Source organism: Apodemus sylvaticus, chromosome 21 (assembly GCF_947179515.1).
Source record: "Apodemus sylvaticus chromosome 21, mApoSyl1.1, whole genome shotgun sequence".
Classification (NCBI taxonomy): domain Eukaryota; kingdom Metazoa; phylum Chordata; class Mammalia; order Rodentia; family Muridae; genus Apodemus; species Apodemus sylvaticus.
In genome coordinates this window covers 19,121,998-19,136,247 of record NC_067492.1, presented here as the reverse complement: position 1 = coordinate 19,136,247, position 14,250 = coordinate 19,121,998, and the positions used below count along the sequence as shown (strand labels likewise).

The 14,250-nt window shown below is 47.8% G+C and overlaps 1 protein-coding gene across 1 annotated transcript in view; it reads left to right on the top strand.

The window, feature by feature from the left end:
• Positions 1 to 14,250, top strand: part of Hydin (HYDIN axonemal central pair apparatus protein) — a 325,093-nt gene that overhangs the window by 210,608 nt on the left and 100,235 nt on the right. Inside the window, exons 35-40 of the mRNA XM_052166496.1 lie at positions 370 to 609; positions 2,512 to 2,674; positions 4,717 to 4,890; positions 5,758 to 5,931; positions 7,304 to 7,477; positions 11,865 to 12,088. Of these exons, the coding sequence (XP_052022456.1) occupies positions 370 to 609; positions 2,512 to 2,674; positions 4,717 to 4,890; positions 5,758 to 5,931; positions 7,304 to 7,477; positions 11,865 to 12,088 (1,149 nt within the window). The remainder of the gene's footprint in view (positions 1 to 369; positions 610 to 2,511; positions 2,675 to 4,716; positions 4,891 to 5,757; positions 5,932 to 7,303; positions 7,478 to 11,864; positions 12,089 to 14,250) is intronic.

Here is a 14,250-nt window from a genome sequence, read left to right as displayed (position 1 = left end):
TTCTGGTAGTCGCTGGTGGAAGTCGCTGCTGTGGCAGCAGCTGCTGGACAAGATTGGTTGCCTGGCTTTTCTACTGTAGCCTCTGCTGCCTGTAGGGATTTGACAGTCTTGGGCACAGAGAGACGGAATGATGTCCATATAGGAAACTCAGAGGCATGAGAAAGGCCTTAGAAGTCCTTCTATATTTGACCGAGCCCTGGTACAGTGCCTAGCATGTGATACGCACAGCACGCAAATACTCCATCACAGAGCTTGTCCTTTCGTAGCTTCGTAGGAAACATGTCTCCTTTCATCCGGCGACAAGACCGTTTTGTCCCTCTGGTGGCTCTCGGATTTACATTGTATGTTGTTTGTTTCCGTGTTTTCTAGAAATTCTACAGCCAGTCTCTGCTATTCCAGATTGGCCAGAGCACGCAGAAGCTCGTGCTCCTGGCACAGGGTCAGGGTCTGGAGCCACGCCTGGAGTTCAGCCCTTCAGTTCTGGAACTGGGGCCCCTCCTGCCTTTTGCGGCAGGAGATGAAGCCGAGGTGATTGTGAGGAATCCCTGCAGCTTCCCCATCGAGTTTTACTCCCTAGAATTTGACCAGCAGTATCTCTTAGAAGAGAAGGTGAGCGGAGACCAAAACCAAACACGCTTACTGACACGGTGGCCCCACCCTACCATGTGTCCTTCCATCTACAATACCTTCCTCCTGGCCTTTTCCCTCCTCTTCCCCTGTCAGTTTATCAATCTCTTCTCCATAGACTTTCTTTACCTTCTTCTTCTCCACATGAGAACTTACTGCTTTTTTTGTAATTCTAATATGCACATTTAAACAAATTAAAAATCCAATGCATGTTTATGGTCAATATTTGCACAGTAAAGAACTACATTATATATTAAAATGACTTTCTTTTACACAGTGTCACCACTGCCTGGCCCAGTACTATTTCTTAAGTGCCCTATAAGGGCCAGGCAGTGGTGGTGCACACCTTTAATCCCAGCACTTGGGAGGCAGAGGCAGGCGGGTTTCTAAGTTCAAAGCCAGCCTTGTCTACAGTGTGAGTTCCAGGACAATCAGGGCTATCCAGAGAAACCCTGTCTTGGAAAAACAAACAAACAAATACAGACTGAGGATACCACTTACTGACTTTAAAACCATGAGGACCTGCATTCAGTCCCCAATATTCATGTGAGGAAACAAGTCACAGTAATGCACAGTTGTGATCTTAGCACTGGGAGGGCAGAGACAGGTAGGATTCTTTGAAGATCCCTTAGAATCAACCAGGCTGGGTGAATCAATAAGCTTCAAATTCAGTGATAGACCCTGAGTCAAAGAAAAAAAAAAAGAAGAGAGTGACTGAGAAGATAGTGAAAAATCAACCTATACTCTGCATGTGCACATGTACATGCACACACACACACACACACACACACACACACACAAAGGCATGCACACAAATAAATAATTTTAAAATCCATGAACTATGACAATCTCTGTCCTCAGTTTGAATATGTAGATCATTTACTTTTAATGTAATAGTTGATATACTGCGGACTGTATCTGCCGTTTTGTTTTGTCGGTTTTGCTTTTTGTCCTCTGTATACTTTGTGCTGCCTTCTTGTCCTTTCAGTGTTGTTTATCATTCCATCTCAATTTATCTGGAGCAGTTTTTAGTGTATCTCTTTACATAGTTTCTTTAGTTACTGCTACACATATTACTTTATGACTATGTAATTTACTATGACCAACTGGGGATCGAGCTCCTCATTTTAATGTACCTTTCTTAAATCTCTTCTTATAACATTGTAACTGTAGGTTGTTTTGTTAGAAAACCACAGAGAAGGAGACGCATTTATGTCATTAGTCTTTCCATTATTCATCATTTTCTTTCTGATATTCCAATGCTTTGTTTTACTGTTTCCTTTCCATTTAAAGATCCATTGCTGGTTACTTTATTATTATTATTTTTAGCTAGTATAGAGAATAATGAGTTTCATTATAACATTCTCTTATATATTGTCATTGTAACTTATACTCCCTTTACTCTTTCATTAACACTACCCTGCATGCATAACATTGCCTCACAAGGTTAGCTCACTTAGTGACATCATAGTCATCTCAGTTTTAAAACAGTGGCAAAATTATCTAATAACATAATCTCACATTTCAGAACGTACCCCTCTCATTAGTTGATTTGTAGCTATGCTTTTTTTGAAAATGATAATAGAGTTCTATATGTTTGTTATTAGAAGAATCTATTGTGCTGTTTTCAAAGAAAAAAAATGTCTCCACGTGTACAATGCTTGGGTGGATATGAAACAAAATAAAGGTTTTGAATCCCTGTAAATTCAGGATTCAGCTCTATATTTAGACGTCTCCGAAGGGCCCCACCATGTGACACCCACAAAGCATATCTCCAAATCTCATCCTTAGGTTTTTTTGTTTGTTTGTTTGTTTGGTGAGGCCAGCAAGCAAGAGGAAACCTCCACTGAGGCCAACAGTCATTCTCATTCTCTCCTTGAGCAGATGTTGCGACAGCTGAAGGGCTATGACTCCTACAACACCCTGCTGCTGCCTCCCCGGAACCCGGGGGAGAAGCTCCCACAGGAAGTCTACGATTACTTTAAGGAGATGAAGAAATCAAAAGAGGAGTACATGAAGGCCAGGTACCTGGAGACCCTGGAGAACGGTGAGGACCCAGCGTGGAGCCGAGCAATCTCTGGGCCACTGTCCCATCCTCCTCCAGTTACCCCCGCCATGGGACCAGCCCACTCTTGAGTACCTGCCAGGTTCCTGAAGCCTGTGTAATTGTTTAAGACCATTACGAAATGGGTCCTGTGGTCTCTGTGTTAAGGATGCAGAGGCTGGGCAGAGTCTGTTCTCACTGGGGTCCAGGGGTTACTGAGACTTAAAACAAGGAGGGTAAAGACCATACTCAAGTTTGTCCTCTGACCTCCTCATGTGCACACGCACACACACACACACACGCACACGCACACACACATGCTTACACAACCCTCACGTAGCCCTTACTTGTAAACCTAGTATTTGGGACAGCAGCTAGTACATGGCATGATCAACTTCTTGATCAAGTGTGTGGCTAGGAGGGAGGAGCTAATGGGCCATGTGGAATCCTCTTCTCCAGCCTCATGGTCTCTCGAGGAAAAGAAAAGGCAAACAGAGGATATTCACTTGGCTTGCAGGAAAGGATGCCTCTCCACTCAGTGCTCTGGTCACATGTTCTGTATCAGTAACTTGTTGTAGTTGTTTTTACAAATGTCACAGGGCAAGTGGCTCTCACAGTCCTAGATGCCAGATATAATGGGTCAAGGTGTCACTGGAGTTGGTCCCTTCTGAAACCTACCTTCTTATGAATAGCCGTCTTCCCACTGTGCGTCTCTGCCCTAACCTCCTCTTATGCTAATACCAGTCACACTAAGTCAAGGCACACCTATGTGATGACCTGGAAACCTTAGCTAACCTATTTAAAAGACCTATTTTCAAATAAAATGGCCTTCTGAGACATTGAGGTGTTAAGACTTTAGTACATGAATGTAGGGAGACTCGAAATGCGTACAATTACTCACCATGTTGCAAGTGCTGAGCTGAAGGAGGGCTGGTAAGAAGACGCATGACATAAGGCTCCTCCCCTTGGAGAGCTCGCAGTCAGGAAGATGATCAGAGACAGGTCCATTCAGGCCTAGTGGCCTCAGGAGACTTTGAGCCTGCCACGTATAAAGGGCCTTGTGGAGGCAGGGAAGAAAGAGCATTGTTGCTCGTAGCGTCCATACATACCAAAGTTATGAATTTGGTTGGTTTTTTCATTTGTCCCAGTAGAAGATGGTCTGGATCCAAGCTGATGGGTCCAGGGGCAACCCAGGCTGGGTGCTCACCATCAGTACCTCTCTCGACACTGCCTCACACTGCTTGCATGCTGTGGACTCTCCCTTCTCTGGCCATGACCCAGGGAAGGTAGCTGCCTCCAGTCACATCTCAATTCTAAACAGAACACGGGGTCCCCTAGGTCAGTGGGGATCACCTGTTGCCACAGGCTGTTGTACCCACTGAAATGCTATGGGAGAGCAAGCAGTAAGGTGGGTGGCGGCCTGACAGGGGTCAGGTACACTGGGAATGTTGTCGAGGCAGTAAAGGTGGAAGCAGGCTCTGGCTGTCGTGTACAGAATGGTCTCCACATCGTTCTGAAGGCCTGAGAAGGAAAAATGTTCACAGCAGAGTTCTCCCAGCCTCAATTCCTGTCACCCTGTGTCTGTCTCAATCCTTGTAACTTTTTGACAACTTAAACTCTACATTCTGGGACTCTTTGGAATTCCCCAAGTTTCCTGGGCAAATGCACACTCTTGGTATCTAAACACAATTAAAGGCTGCAGCCCTGCCCTGCAGACAGAGGAAACCTTGGGGCAAGCTCACGGTTGTTTTTTATTATTAGGATTGGGTAGGTACAGGATGATTATCAGCGCAGCTGTTCTTTTTTTATTCAGATTAAATAGTATGTTTGTATAATTCTTTGAGAATTTCATACAACTTATTTTGATGATATTCACCCCTGACTCTTGGGCCCCCTACTCCAAGCTCCACCCTTCCTTGTTCCTCCTCCCCCCTCCTCACCATTTCCTGTTTTCTTTTTTTCCTCGAATCTCTTTCCCCATCCCCCTTGCTCCCCTTCCAACTCTCTTCCAGTGTGTTTTCATCTTCTGCCCCTCTACCCTGCAGAAGAGGAAGAAATGAACACGTCTGACCAAGGAACCGCCAGCACAAAGAGGACATCACTTGTCCGAGGGATCTCTGTCACATCCAGCCTGGAAGAGCGGCATCTTCCGGGTGAAGCCAGAAACTACCTAGATGAGGACGACTATGAAGAAAGCCTGGAAAAACTAACAGTTCAAAGTAACTGAGAACTGCTGGGGGGTGGGGGGGGCGGGGACACTGCTGGGGGGGCGGAGACACTGCTGGGGGCGGAGACACTGCTGGGGGGCAGGGATACTGCTAGGGGGCTGGACACTGCTAGGGAGCGGGACACTCCTGGGGGCGAGGACAGCTCTGGCTATGTAGAAATGTTCTCCTTGCCACAGTCACTTGCATTTTAACTTGGCTAAGAAAGACCTGACACCTTAATGTTAAGATGTTAAGAGTATAGCCAAACAGGAACTGTTAACAAAACAAACAAACAAAAACAAAAACAAACAAAGCCACACCCTGAGGACATGAAGAACATTCTTTTAGACATCCTTCCAATCAAACCATTAAGAAACCCTCCACTTCACCTCCAGCATCGAGGATCCATTTTTCTGACCTTCATGTACTCTGAGATCTGAGTTAGAGCTGGAGGACATGGTGATCACCCTGAAACCAAGGCAGAATCCCTGGTGCCCAGCCTGGCTCAGCTCACCGGCCACCCAGCATCCCTGACCTTTCGTGGCACACTGCCCAATCCTGGCTCCTCCCCTACAGCCAACTCCAGACTCCTGCGCATGGCCATCCTTTCTGTGTTCCAATGAGAGAAATCCCTCCAAGTGGAATTTAAATCAATGAATATCCTTTTTTTTTTCACTTTAAAATATAGACACAAAGTATTAGCCTAATGAAGCGTTCTTGTGCACCATGGGCAGGGACCGCTGCAGCAGTGGGCATTTTAAAGACAAGAGTATTTTAAAGGAAAAAAAAAATCATTCCCACCTCTATCGGCGCCTGTACCCCTACGTAAATCCCCAGATGTGCGCCTGTGCACACGCTCACTGTGGTTTGGATCCACAGCCGACAAGATGCAGAGCACAGACAGCCACTCCGTAGAGGAGGTTGGCGAGGTGGAGAGCAACCCAGTGAGTAAGGCGATCGCACGCCACCTGGGCATCGACATTTCTGCCGAAGGCCGCCTGGCCAAGAACCGGAAGGGCATCGCCATCATCATCCACGGGACGCCCTTGTCAGGTACGCGACAATCCCGAGGGGGGGACTGTGATCAGAGATGCCAGGACTCCTCCTCCATACAGAACCGTGGCAACATCAGCTGTGATCAGGGGAAAGCATAAGAGTTTCATCTGAGGAAAAGCAGAGCAATGCTCTCAGGCATGTACCCTGGGGGGTGGGGAGAGGTGGGGAAGACCAGAAAAGAGTATAAAGTTGTGTCTTCTTAACCACAATTAGAGAAGACAGTGTCATACAAGTATATAACAGTGAAGACAAAAGACAGAGCCTGAGAAATAATTCGATAGGGTTTTTTGTTTATTTGTTTGTTTGGTTGGTTGGTTTTTTCAAGACAGGGTTTCTCTGTGTAGCCCTGGCTGTCCTGGAACTCACTCTGTAGACCAGGCTGGCCTCGAACTCAGAAATCCGCCTGCCTCTACCTCTCAAGTGCTGGGATTAAAGACATGCGCCATCACGGCCCGGCGATGATTCGGTAGTTAAAGTAGTTGTGAGACAAACATGAGGACCTGAGCTTGAATCCCCAGAGCCCCCAGAAAAGCCAGGAGCAGTGCTTTGTGCCTGCAGCGAAGGTTGGCAGATCCCAGGGGCTTGTCTCTGCTAGTCTAGATGAAGTGGTGAATTCGGGTTCTGTAAGAACCTGGCTTAAGAATAAGAGGGAGAAGCCATGAAAGAAAGATGTCCTGACATCAAACTCCAGCCTCCAAGATGACCAGCATGGGTGTCCATGCATGCAGATGCCACGCACAAACACATATTCTTCAGAAAAGCTATTCATGATCTGCCATTTTCTGTGAGGAGATTATGATTTGTCATTTGTTTCTATTGCCTCTGTAACTGCCACAATTTTAGTGACTTGAAGAGGCAACGATTCACCCTCTTAACAGTCCTGGAAGCCCTAAGTTTCAAGTGGGCCAGCAGGGCTGTGTTATTTTGGGGGCACTAGTGGATAGCCCATTCTTTCATCTTTTCTGGCTTTTACAAACATCGCCCACATTTCTGACTCAGGATGACGTCCCGCATCTTCAAAGCTGGCGGTTCAGTCTCTTCCAGCGTCTTGCTATCACATTGCTGCCTCTAGCTCTAAACCCCCCCCCCGCTTTTTTCTTCTCTTCTGGGGACCCCTGCAATGAGGTTGAGGCCACTCAGACAATCCAGGGTCATGTTCAACGGCAGAATCTGTAAACTGATCGGACCTACAAAATGATCAGTCTTTGAGCATAAGGGAGTGTGTCTGCAGGCTCTCTCTGGTCATTTAAGAGACTTGGAGGTGAAGTACTCAGAAATGACTCCATAGGGTACATTGTTCTGCAGTCTTCTGTGTAGGACACTGAGCAAATGAGAATCATAAGAGTCAGTACCCTGACTGTTTTTACAGGAAAGACAGCCAATGCCATCAGCATGGCCAAGTTCTACAACGCAGCCTGCCTGAACATTGACTCCATTGTCTTAGAAGCCCTGTCAGACACTAACAACATCCTAGGGATTCGGGCCCGGGAGCTGTGCATCAGAGCTGCCATAGAGCAGTCCATGAGAGAAGCAGAGGAGTCAGGTAAGATCCGTGATCGTGTGTGTGTGTGTGTGTGTGTGTGTACATATGCATGTAAGGGCATGTGCATGTGAAAGTCAGAGGGCAACCTTGGGCGTCCTACTTCAGGGGTTGCCCACCTGGTTTATTGAGACAGGGTCTCTCATTGGTCTTGAGCTCTCTCGTTGCACTAGGCTAGCTGGCCAGGGAGTCCCAAGAATCCATCTGTTTCTTCTCCCCAGCACTGAGCTTATTATAAGTTCATGCTACCACACTTGGTCGTTTATATGGCTTCTGGGAATTGAACTTGAGTCCTCATGCTTGCATAGGACTTCTTGAGCTAACCTATCACCTCAGGACCCTGACTGGTGAGAGCTTTCCTCTGTGTACCTCACTGATCTTCCTCTCCTCCAGCCTGGACTAAGACCCGATGTGTGACATGCTGCCAGGGAATTCTCTTCACCCGGCATGCATGTAGAGGTATCGTTCCATAACCACTGCAGGTGTGAGCTTATTAACACAGTAGAAAACAGGACCAGGAAGAGCTACAACCCATATTAAGGTTGGGTTGACACTTGGAGGGGAAACAAAGAAAAGGTCATTCACCACAAGAAAGCACTACAACCATAAAAATTTTTTGGTTTCTTTGAGAGAGTAAGTTTGGGCCTAGAAGGTTCCAAAAAAGGTGGTTTGAGGAAGTCTTTATGAAAATGGGCTTTGAGAATCAGGCAAATATTAGCAGGAAAACTAGAGACAAGGGCAAGACCAAGAAATCGAGGAGGCTGATAGTAAATCAGAGGTGGGAAGTCCAGTTGTAGAACGGATCAATTGTAATTAGCTTTGATTCCAATCCTATTGAATAAAGAGTTGGGGGTGACTATGTTCTGTCTCCTAGATGTCTAAAAGCAGTAGTAGAAAAGTAACTCTCATAACAAAGGGATCGATAGAAAAGCAGGGGGAAAATGGCCTTGGTCCAGCTGGCTCTGTCTACATGCATGGTGGAAAGCCAAAGGAGCAGGGATGCCCAGGCATGAGCACAGAGACCTCTAGCCACAGAAACGAGGGAAGTGACGTCATTTACCCTGCAAGGAATCCTGGGAGGAGGAAGCATATGAAGATGGGTTCGGACCTCATCATAGAGAAGCCTGGTATGGTCTTCCCATTACAAGCCAAGAATCTTGACTCCATCCAGTCATCTGAGGACCACAGGTCAGGAGCACAGCAGCAACACAAGGAAAACATACATTGGGTTCAAAGCAGGGGACCTGACTAGAGCTGGATCCTTTCTCTGTGAACATTGCTGACAGCATGATGCAGTTCCTGATAGCAGCCCACACCTGTTAGTTGATCCACTCTCAGTTCCTCCACTTGGGATGTTCATGGGGAAACAAGGTTCCTTACTGGGCAGATAAGAGAAATGGTTCCTCCGGGGAAATCCCAGGCAATATCCTAATTCTATCCCTTTTAAATGTTCTTCTATATCTGATAAACCAGTGATCCTTGACATCATTTTAGCATCCCAGTGGTCCATACCATTGTGTTAGCATCCCAGTAGTCCATGCCATTCATTGTGTTAGCATCCCGAGAAATGATGGATATGAGCCTCTGAACTGAGTACCACCAAGCTGAAGGCAGAGCTGGGGGAGTCCGTCAGTGGAGTGAGCACTACAGATACTGCAAAGATGCAATTGTCTCAGAGAGTCCCAAAGAAGACAGGAACTCCCTGGAGAAGGCTTGAGGTGTTAGCAGGAAGGACTGGAAAACGTAAGCTAGGGGACACTTAGATGGGGGTAGGGCCCCAAAGGTGAAGACTCAGCAGAGCAGGTGCTGGGGAAGAGGAAGGGACAGAGAGGGGCGAGAGGGTGAGGCTTCCACAGCTTCTGCCCTCCTTGCTCTGGAGCCCTTTGCTCTAGTCAACATACTGTTCTCACTTCATTTTCCTCATTCTGTGCTCTGTCCCCACTGCTCTCAGTACAGAAGCAAATCTTCCTCGCTGCTGTACTCACAGCACGGGGAGTGGTGTCAGGCATAGAGTGGACACCTAACTAAGATGTATTTTCAAAGCAAAAAGGCACCGAGCCATTAACTGGGCGGAACCAGAACCTGCTGGAAGCCCCAGGGCAGCAATCCCTACCTCAGTTTCCCAAAGTTCAGAGGTTTCTGGTGCTTTTGGCAGCCTCGGGCAGGGTTCGGCCCTAGCCAGCCATTCCTGTCTGCTACAGTCAGCTGTAGGCTGGGAGGAGATGGCTAAGTCCAAGCCTGCCCGTGCCAGGCAGAAGCCGCCAGCCACAGGAAGCTACTGAGTGCTTGAACTGTGGCCAGGTCAGGCGTATGGGAGCTATAAGAGCACAGTGTGCTCTGGGCTGCCGAGGACACAGCATGAGCAGGGGACTAAACAACAGCACAGGGTCAGTGATAGTTTTTTATGCTTGACTTAGATATTGGCCTATCCATCCTCATCTAATAGTTTAAATAAAATTACCATTGTAGTTGGGTTTTTTTTTTACTTTTATGTAATACTGGAAGTTTTTAAATTATCTACATCATTGTGACAGCAGTGGTTTGGGTCACTGTTCAGAGAAACTGAGCAGTGAGGGGGACGGGTGAAATGACGACAGGGCACCGGAGCAGGACGAAGAAAGAAAGAAGGAAGGAAAACAGAGGGAGAAAGGGGGGAAAAGGAAGGAAGTCATTTGTTCAAATGAAAACTCTTGCTAAGGTTGTGTCTGCATGCTCTTATTGAAATATGGAGGGTGTGACAGAAGAGAACCAGCTAGAGGCTCGTGGGCACTGTAAAGAGACTGTATGGTCAATGAAGAACAGGGTGTGCAGGAGAGCCAGGGTCCATAGTGAAAAATAGTCAAGACTGAGGGAAGATACGAGTGGCCAGCACTTCTGAGAGAGCTGAGTGGAGCTGAGCAAAGGTGTGGGGTCTGGTGAGGGGCCTAGTGAGGGGCCTGGTGAAAGACCTGGTGGAGGTCTAGTGAGGGGCCTGGTGGGAGGCCTGGTGAGGGGCCTGGTGAGGGACCTGGTGGGGGTCTGGTTAGGGACCTAGTGGGGGGGTCTAGTGAGGGGCCTGATGGAAGATCTGGTGAGAGGCCTGGTAGAAGTCTGGTGAGTTAGAAGACCAGCATGCTCCATAACTGTTGCAGAACTCAGCTGTGGCTGTCTAGAACTAGAGGTTCAGCTTCTCTAATTCCTCCATCAGGTGCAATGTGGCTTCTCTGTACATATCCCCAAATCCTGGGAGAGGGGAGGAGGGAGCTGCAGGGACCAGTAAGCCAGAGGGAGCTGTAGCTGTGAGGGAACCCTGGAGAGTTATACACTGAGATGATTGACAGGAGCATCAAGTCCAAGTCTCTCCCAAGACCTAGAGGACCATGGATGCTGCGTAGCTTAGGAGGCAAAGAGTGTGTTCTCCACCCTGCTCTCCTTCAGGGGTGCCTAGTCCATCTCTGAAGTCAGAATCCCAGGGGGGTACAATGAGACAGGCAAATATGTCAGGCGAAGGGTCTGTAAGAAGACTCTGAGTCTCAGGGCTGGCACAAAGGCACTCCAGCAAGAGCTTATCTAGGTAGATTTTAAATAACTAAAGTTTTAGAAAGTATCTCAAGAGGGAACTGAGAGAGTAGCAGTCTGCTTGGAAGGGGGGTCCGGAACAAAATGGAGAAATTAACCATGTGTGTGAAGGTCCCATTTGCTAAGAATCACACACTTCTTGTCTCATTCATTCATTTGTCATTGGGGTTGTTTCTGCGGAGGGCAGAAACAACTCTGCCCTATCTGCTCCTTCGCCTTACCACTGCCCAAAAGCTCAGAAGGTTAAGTGTCACATTTCCAAGGCAAGGTCTTAGTGCACAAGCAACTTAAGAAATCCTTGGCCTCTGGGCTGGGAAAGAAAATGGGCAGAGACCATTGAAGGAGCTATGGAAAGGATGGGCAATATTGTAGTTTGAATGAGAAATTACTCCCTCCCCGAGCTCAAATATTTGAACACTTGGCCCCAGCTGGTAGGGACCAAAATAAAAAATTTGTCCCTAAAGTTACCTTTGGTCATAGTATTTTATCACAACAATAATAATAATAAAAAAAAAAAAGTAACTGATGCAGGCAGAAAAGAATGCAGAACCCCCAAGGGAGCCATCCTCGGTGGGTGGGGCCATCCTCGGTGGGTGGAGCCATCCTCAGTGGGTGGAGCCATCCTCGGTGGGTGGAGCCATCCTCGGTGGGTGGAGCCTCTTCTTCCAGCCCAGGTCAATCAGCTGAATGTGAAGATTGTTAGGTGTTCTGTAAGAAAGTAACACAGGCTTCAGTGGATTATCCCTTGTCCTTGCCCCCACACACACACACACAACTGTCCTTTCCTTCACAGGATGGCTTTTACTAAAAATCCACCTTTTTCTCCTAGCAGCCCAAGAATCTTCTGTGACCCAAAACATTGGGGCACCAGTACGACTAAGCACTGAGAACTTGGGCAGGTTTACCTCGGAACTCACTCTAATGACCCAGGAATACAAAGTTCCGAAGAACGTGCGTGGGAGTGTGATGCTCCCCAAAGGCAAGATGACAGATGGCCACTGGTCTGGGTCTCAGAAGCAGCATCACCAGCACCAGTCAGAAACACCGCAGGCACAGGTACACAGGGGGACCCCAGGGAAGGGGGTTGGGATCCTCCCTCCTCCTTCACAGCATCCGACAGCCAGGCCAGCACCCTGCGGCTGTCCTACACCACTCCTTCAGAAACTCAGCCATCTGGTACCCAGTAAGCACTATTCTATTACCGGCACCGAGTTGGATCCCAGAGGGGTGAAGGTGAAGGAAGCAAGATCTCCCACTCAAGCCTCCCTAGTGGAGAGTGGAGGAGGAAAACAATCGTGCTTACACATTACGTGAAGTAAAATAGTAACAGGAGATAGCCACAAGAGAAATGAAGTTGAATGTGGAAAATGGCCAATATTCAACCATTTTTAGAATATAGTCATCCTCATCATCATCATCTCCTGTCTCAAACCAGTACAGAAGGAGCGTAAAGGATCAGACCACTAAGATAAGTGGCGCAGGGCTGGAGGGAAAGCGGAAGTACGTCATAAAGAAGTCACTTGGCTCCGGCCACATACTGAGGAATGCAGAGAGCCATCTTGACAAAAAGCAGTGCTAAAGGCAGAGGCATCCGACGATAGCTAGGAATGAGCTGGGGGGGGGGGGGAGTGAGGTCAAGTGAATATAAGACCCTAAGATGTGAGCAGAGGGCTGAAAGGAGTTGTCAGAGAGCACGCACAAGGTCAAGCATGTGTGTCACTGGGAGGAAACGAAAGCAGCCCTGGGGGACTTGTCATTCATGGTAATGTCTATGTCCCCAAATTATCCACACTCACACTCAGCTCAGAATAAACCATTTTAGTCTTCCTAAAGAGCAGGAAGTGTGAGTGGATGGATGAAAGGAAAAGGAAAGGCACCCTTGTAAAATGTAAGGTCCACACAAGAAGAGATGAGATCCCAAGAGGAGAGAGAATGGAAGGCGTTAAGCAGCTAAAAGATAACGGCGCTAACTTCCTCTGGGATCCAAGGTTTGAAGGAAGAAAATAAAAATACAGCTAAGGAGAGGAGAGATAGAAGATGGAGCGTGGGGAAGTCTTACCCCATCACTCTGATATGTGTACAGGAGGTGCGGTCTTTTATAGGAAGCAGTGAGGAGTTTGGGGTTGTAGGCTGCCTTCCCTGAAGGAGACTGGCAGAGCACAAATATCTCCACTGTCACAACAGGACCGGAAACTCACGCTGCATAGAGAGGGAGCTGAGACTGCCGGTGGCCCAACTAAAACTAGAACCTCAAGTTCACAGTTTTCCTAGTTCCCCCAAGTGGCCCCTGGCAGCCGTCATTCAGAGACAGAGGAACAAGACGGTGCCATCGTTGGAGCAGAGAAAGAGTGTGCTCGGAGCTAGGTACAAGGCAGTTGAGGTGGAGTCAGTAAGATGAGGCCAGCCAAAGTAGAGAAGGAATTAGAGGACATGGAGGCGGGGGAAGGGGAAGATGGGAGGGCCCTCATAGCATGGAACCATGCTGTCTAGGCACTGGGTGTTTGTTTCATAGTGGGTGTCTGAGGTGTACAAAGATAGCTGAAGTTAGTTGTGATAAATCTCCAACCCAAGTTATCTGGTTAAAGAAATCACAACTCAGTCAGTATGAATACAAGCTATAGGCCTAGACTGGGCAGATCTCCCACTACACTGCTCTGTTCCCATCTATGAGATCCCATACAACTTGCTGTTTCTCCAAGCCACAGCCGTTCTCCTTCCACTTCTTCCGTTGATCCTCCCTCCTCCTCCATCAATCCTCCTCCCTCTTCCTCTCTCTTCCCCCCCAAAAAAAACTTTTCAGCTCCACCTTCCCTCCTCCTGTCCAATCATGGACTCTAGACTTTATTTAAACCGTTAAGGTGGGGAGAAGGTTCACCAGGCACCTGTATACAGGATTAACTCCTCACCTGCAGCCCCTCCCACGAATGGAATTAGCATCAAAATACAAGACCAGGGCTATCCACAACCCTGAAGGTCCTAGTAGAGAGGAGGCAGGTGGATATGGCAGGCTTATAGACCTTCATAAGAAGAAAGCGCTGAGCATTAGATTGGGAATGCGGGTTAAGTAAAGATCCCGCTCCTAACAGGAATGGAGAGCAGAACATAGGTGGGACAGGTGGGTGGAGCAATGCCCACGTGGGAGAAGACACCTACAGGTGGATGGAGCACCTCGGGGCTAAACTGGTGCCCAACAAGGCCTTTTATCTGCACCTCCCCTC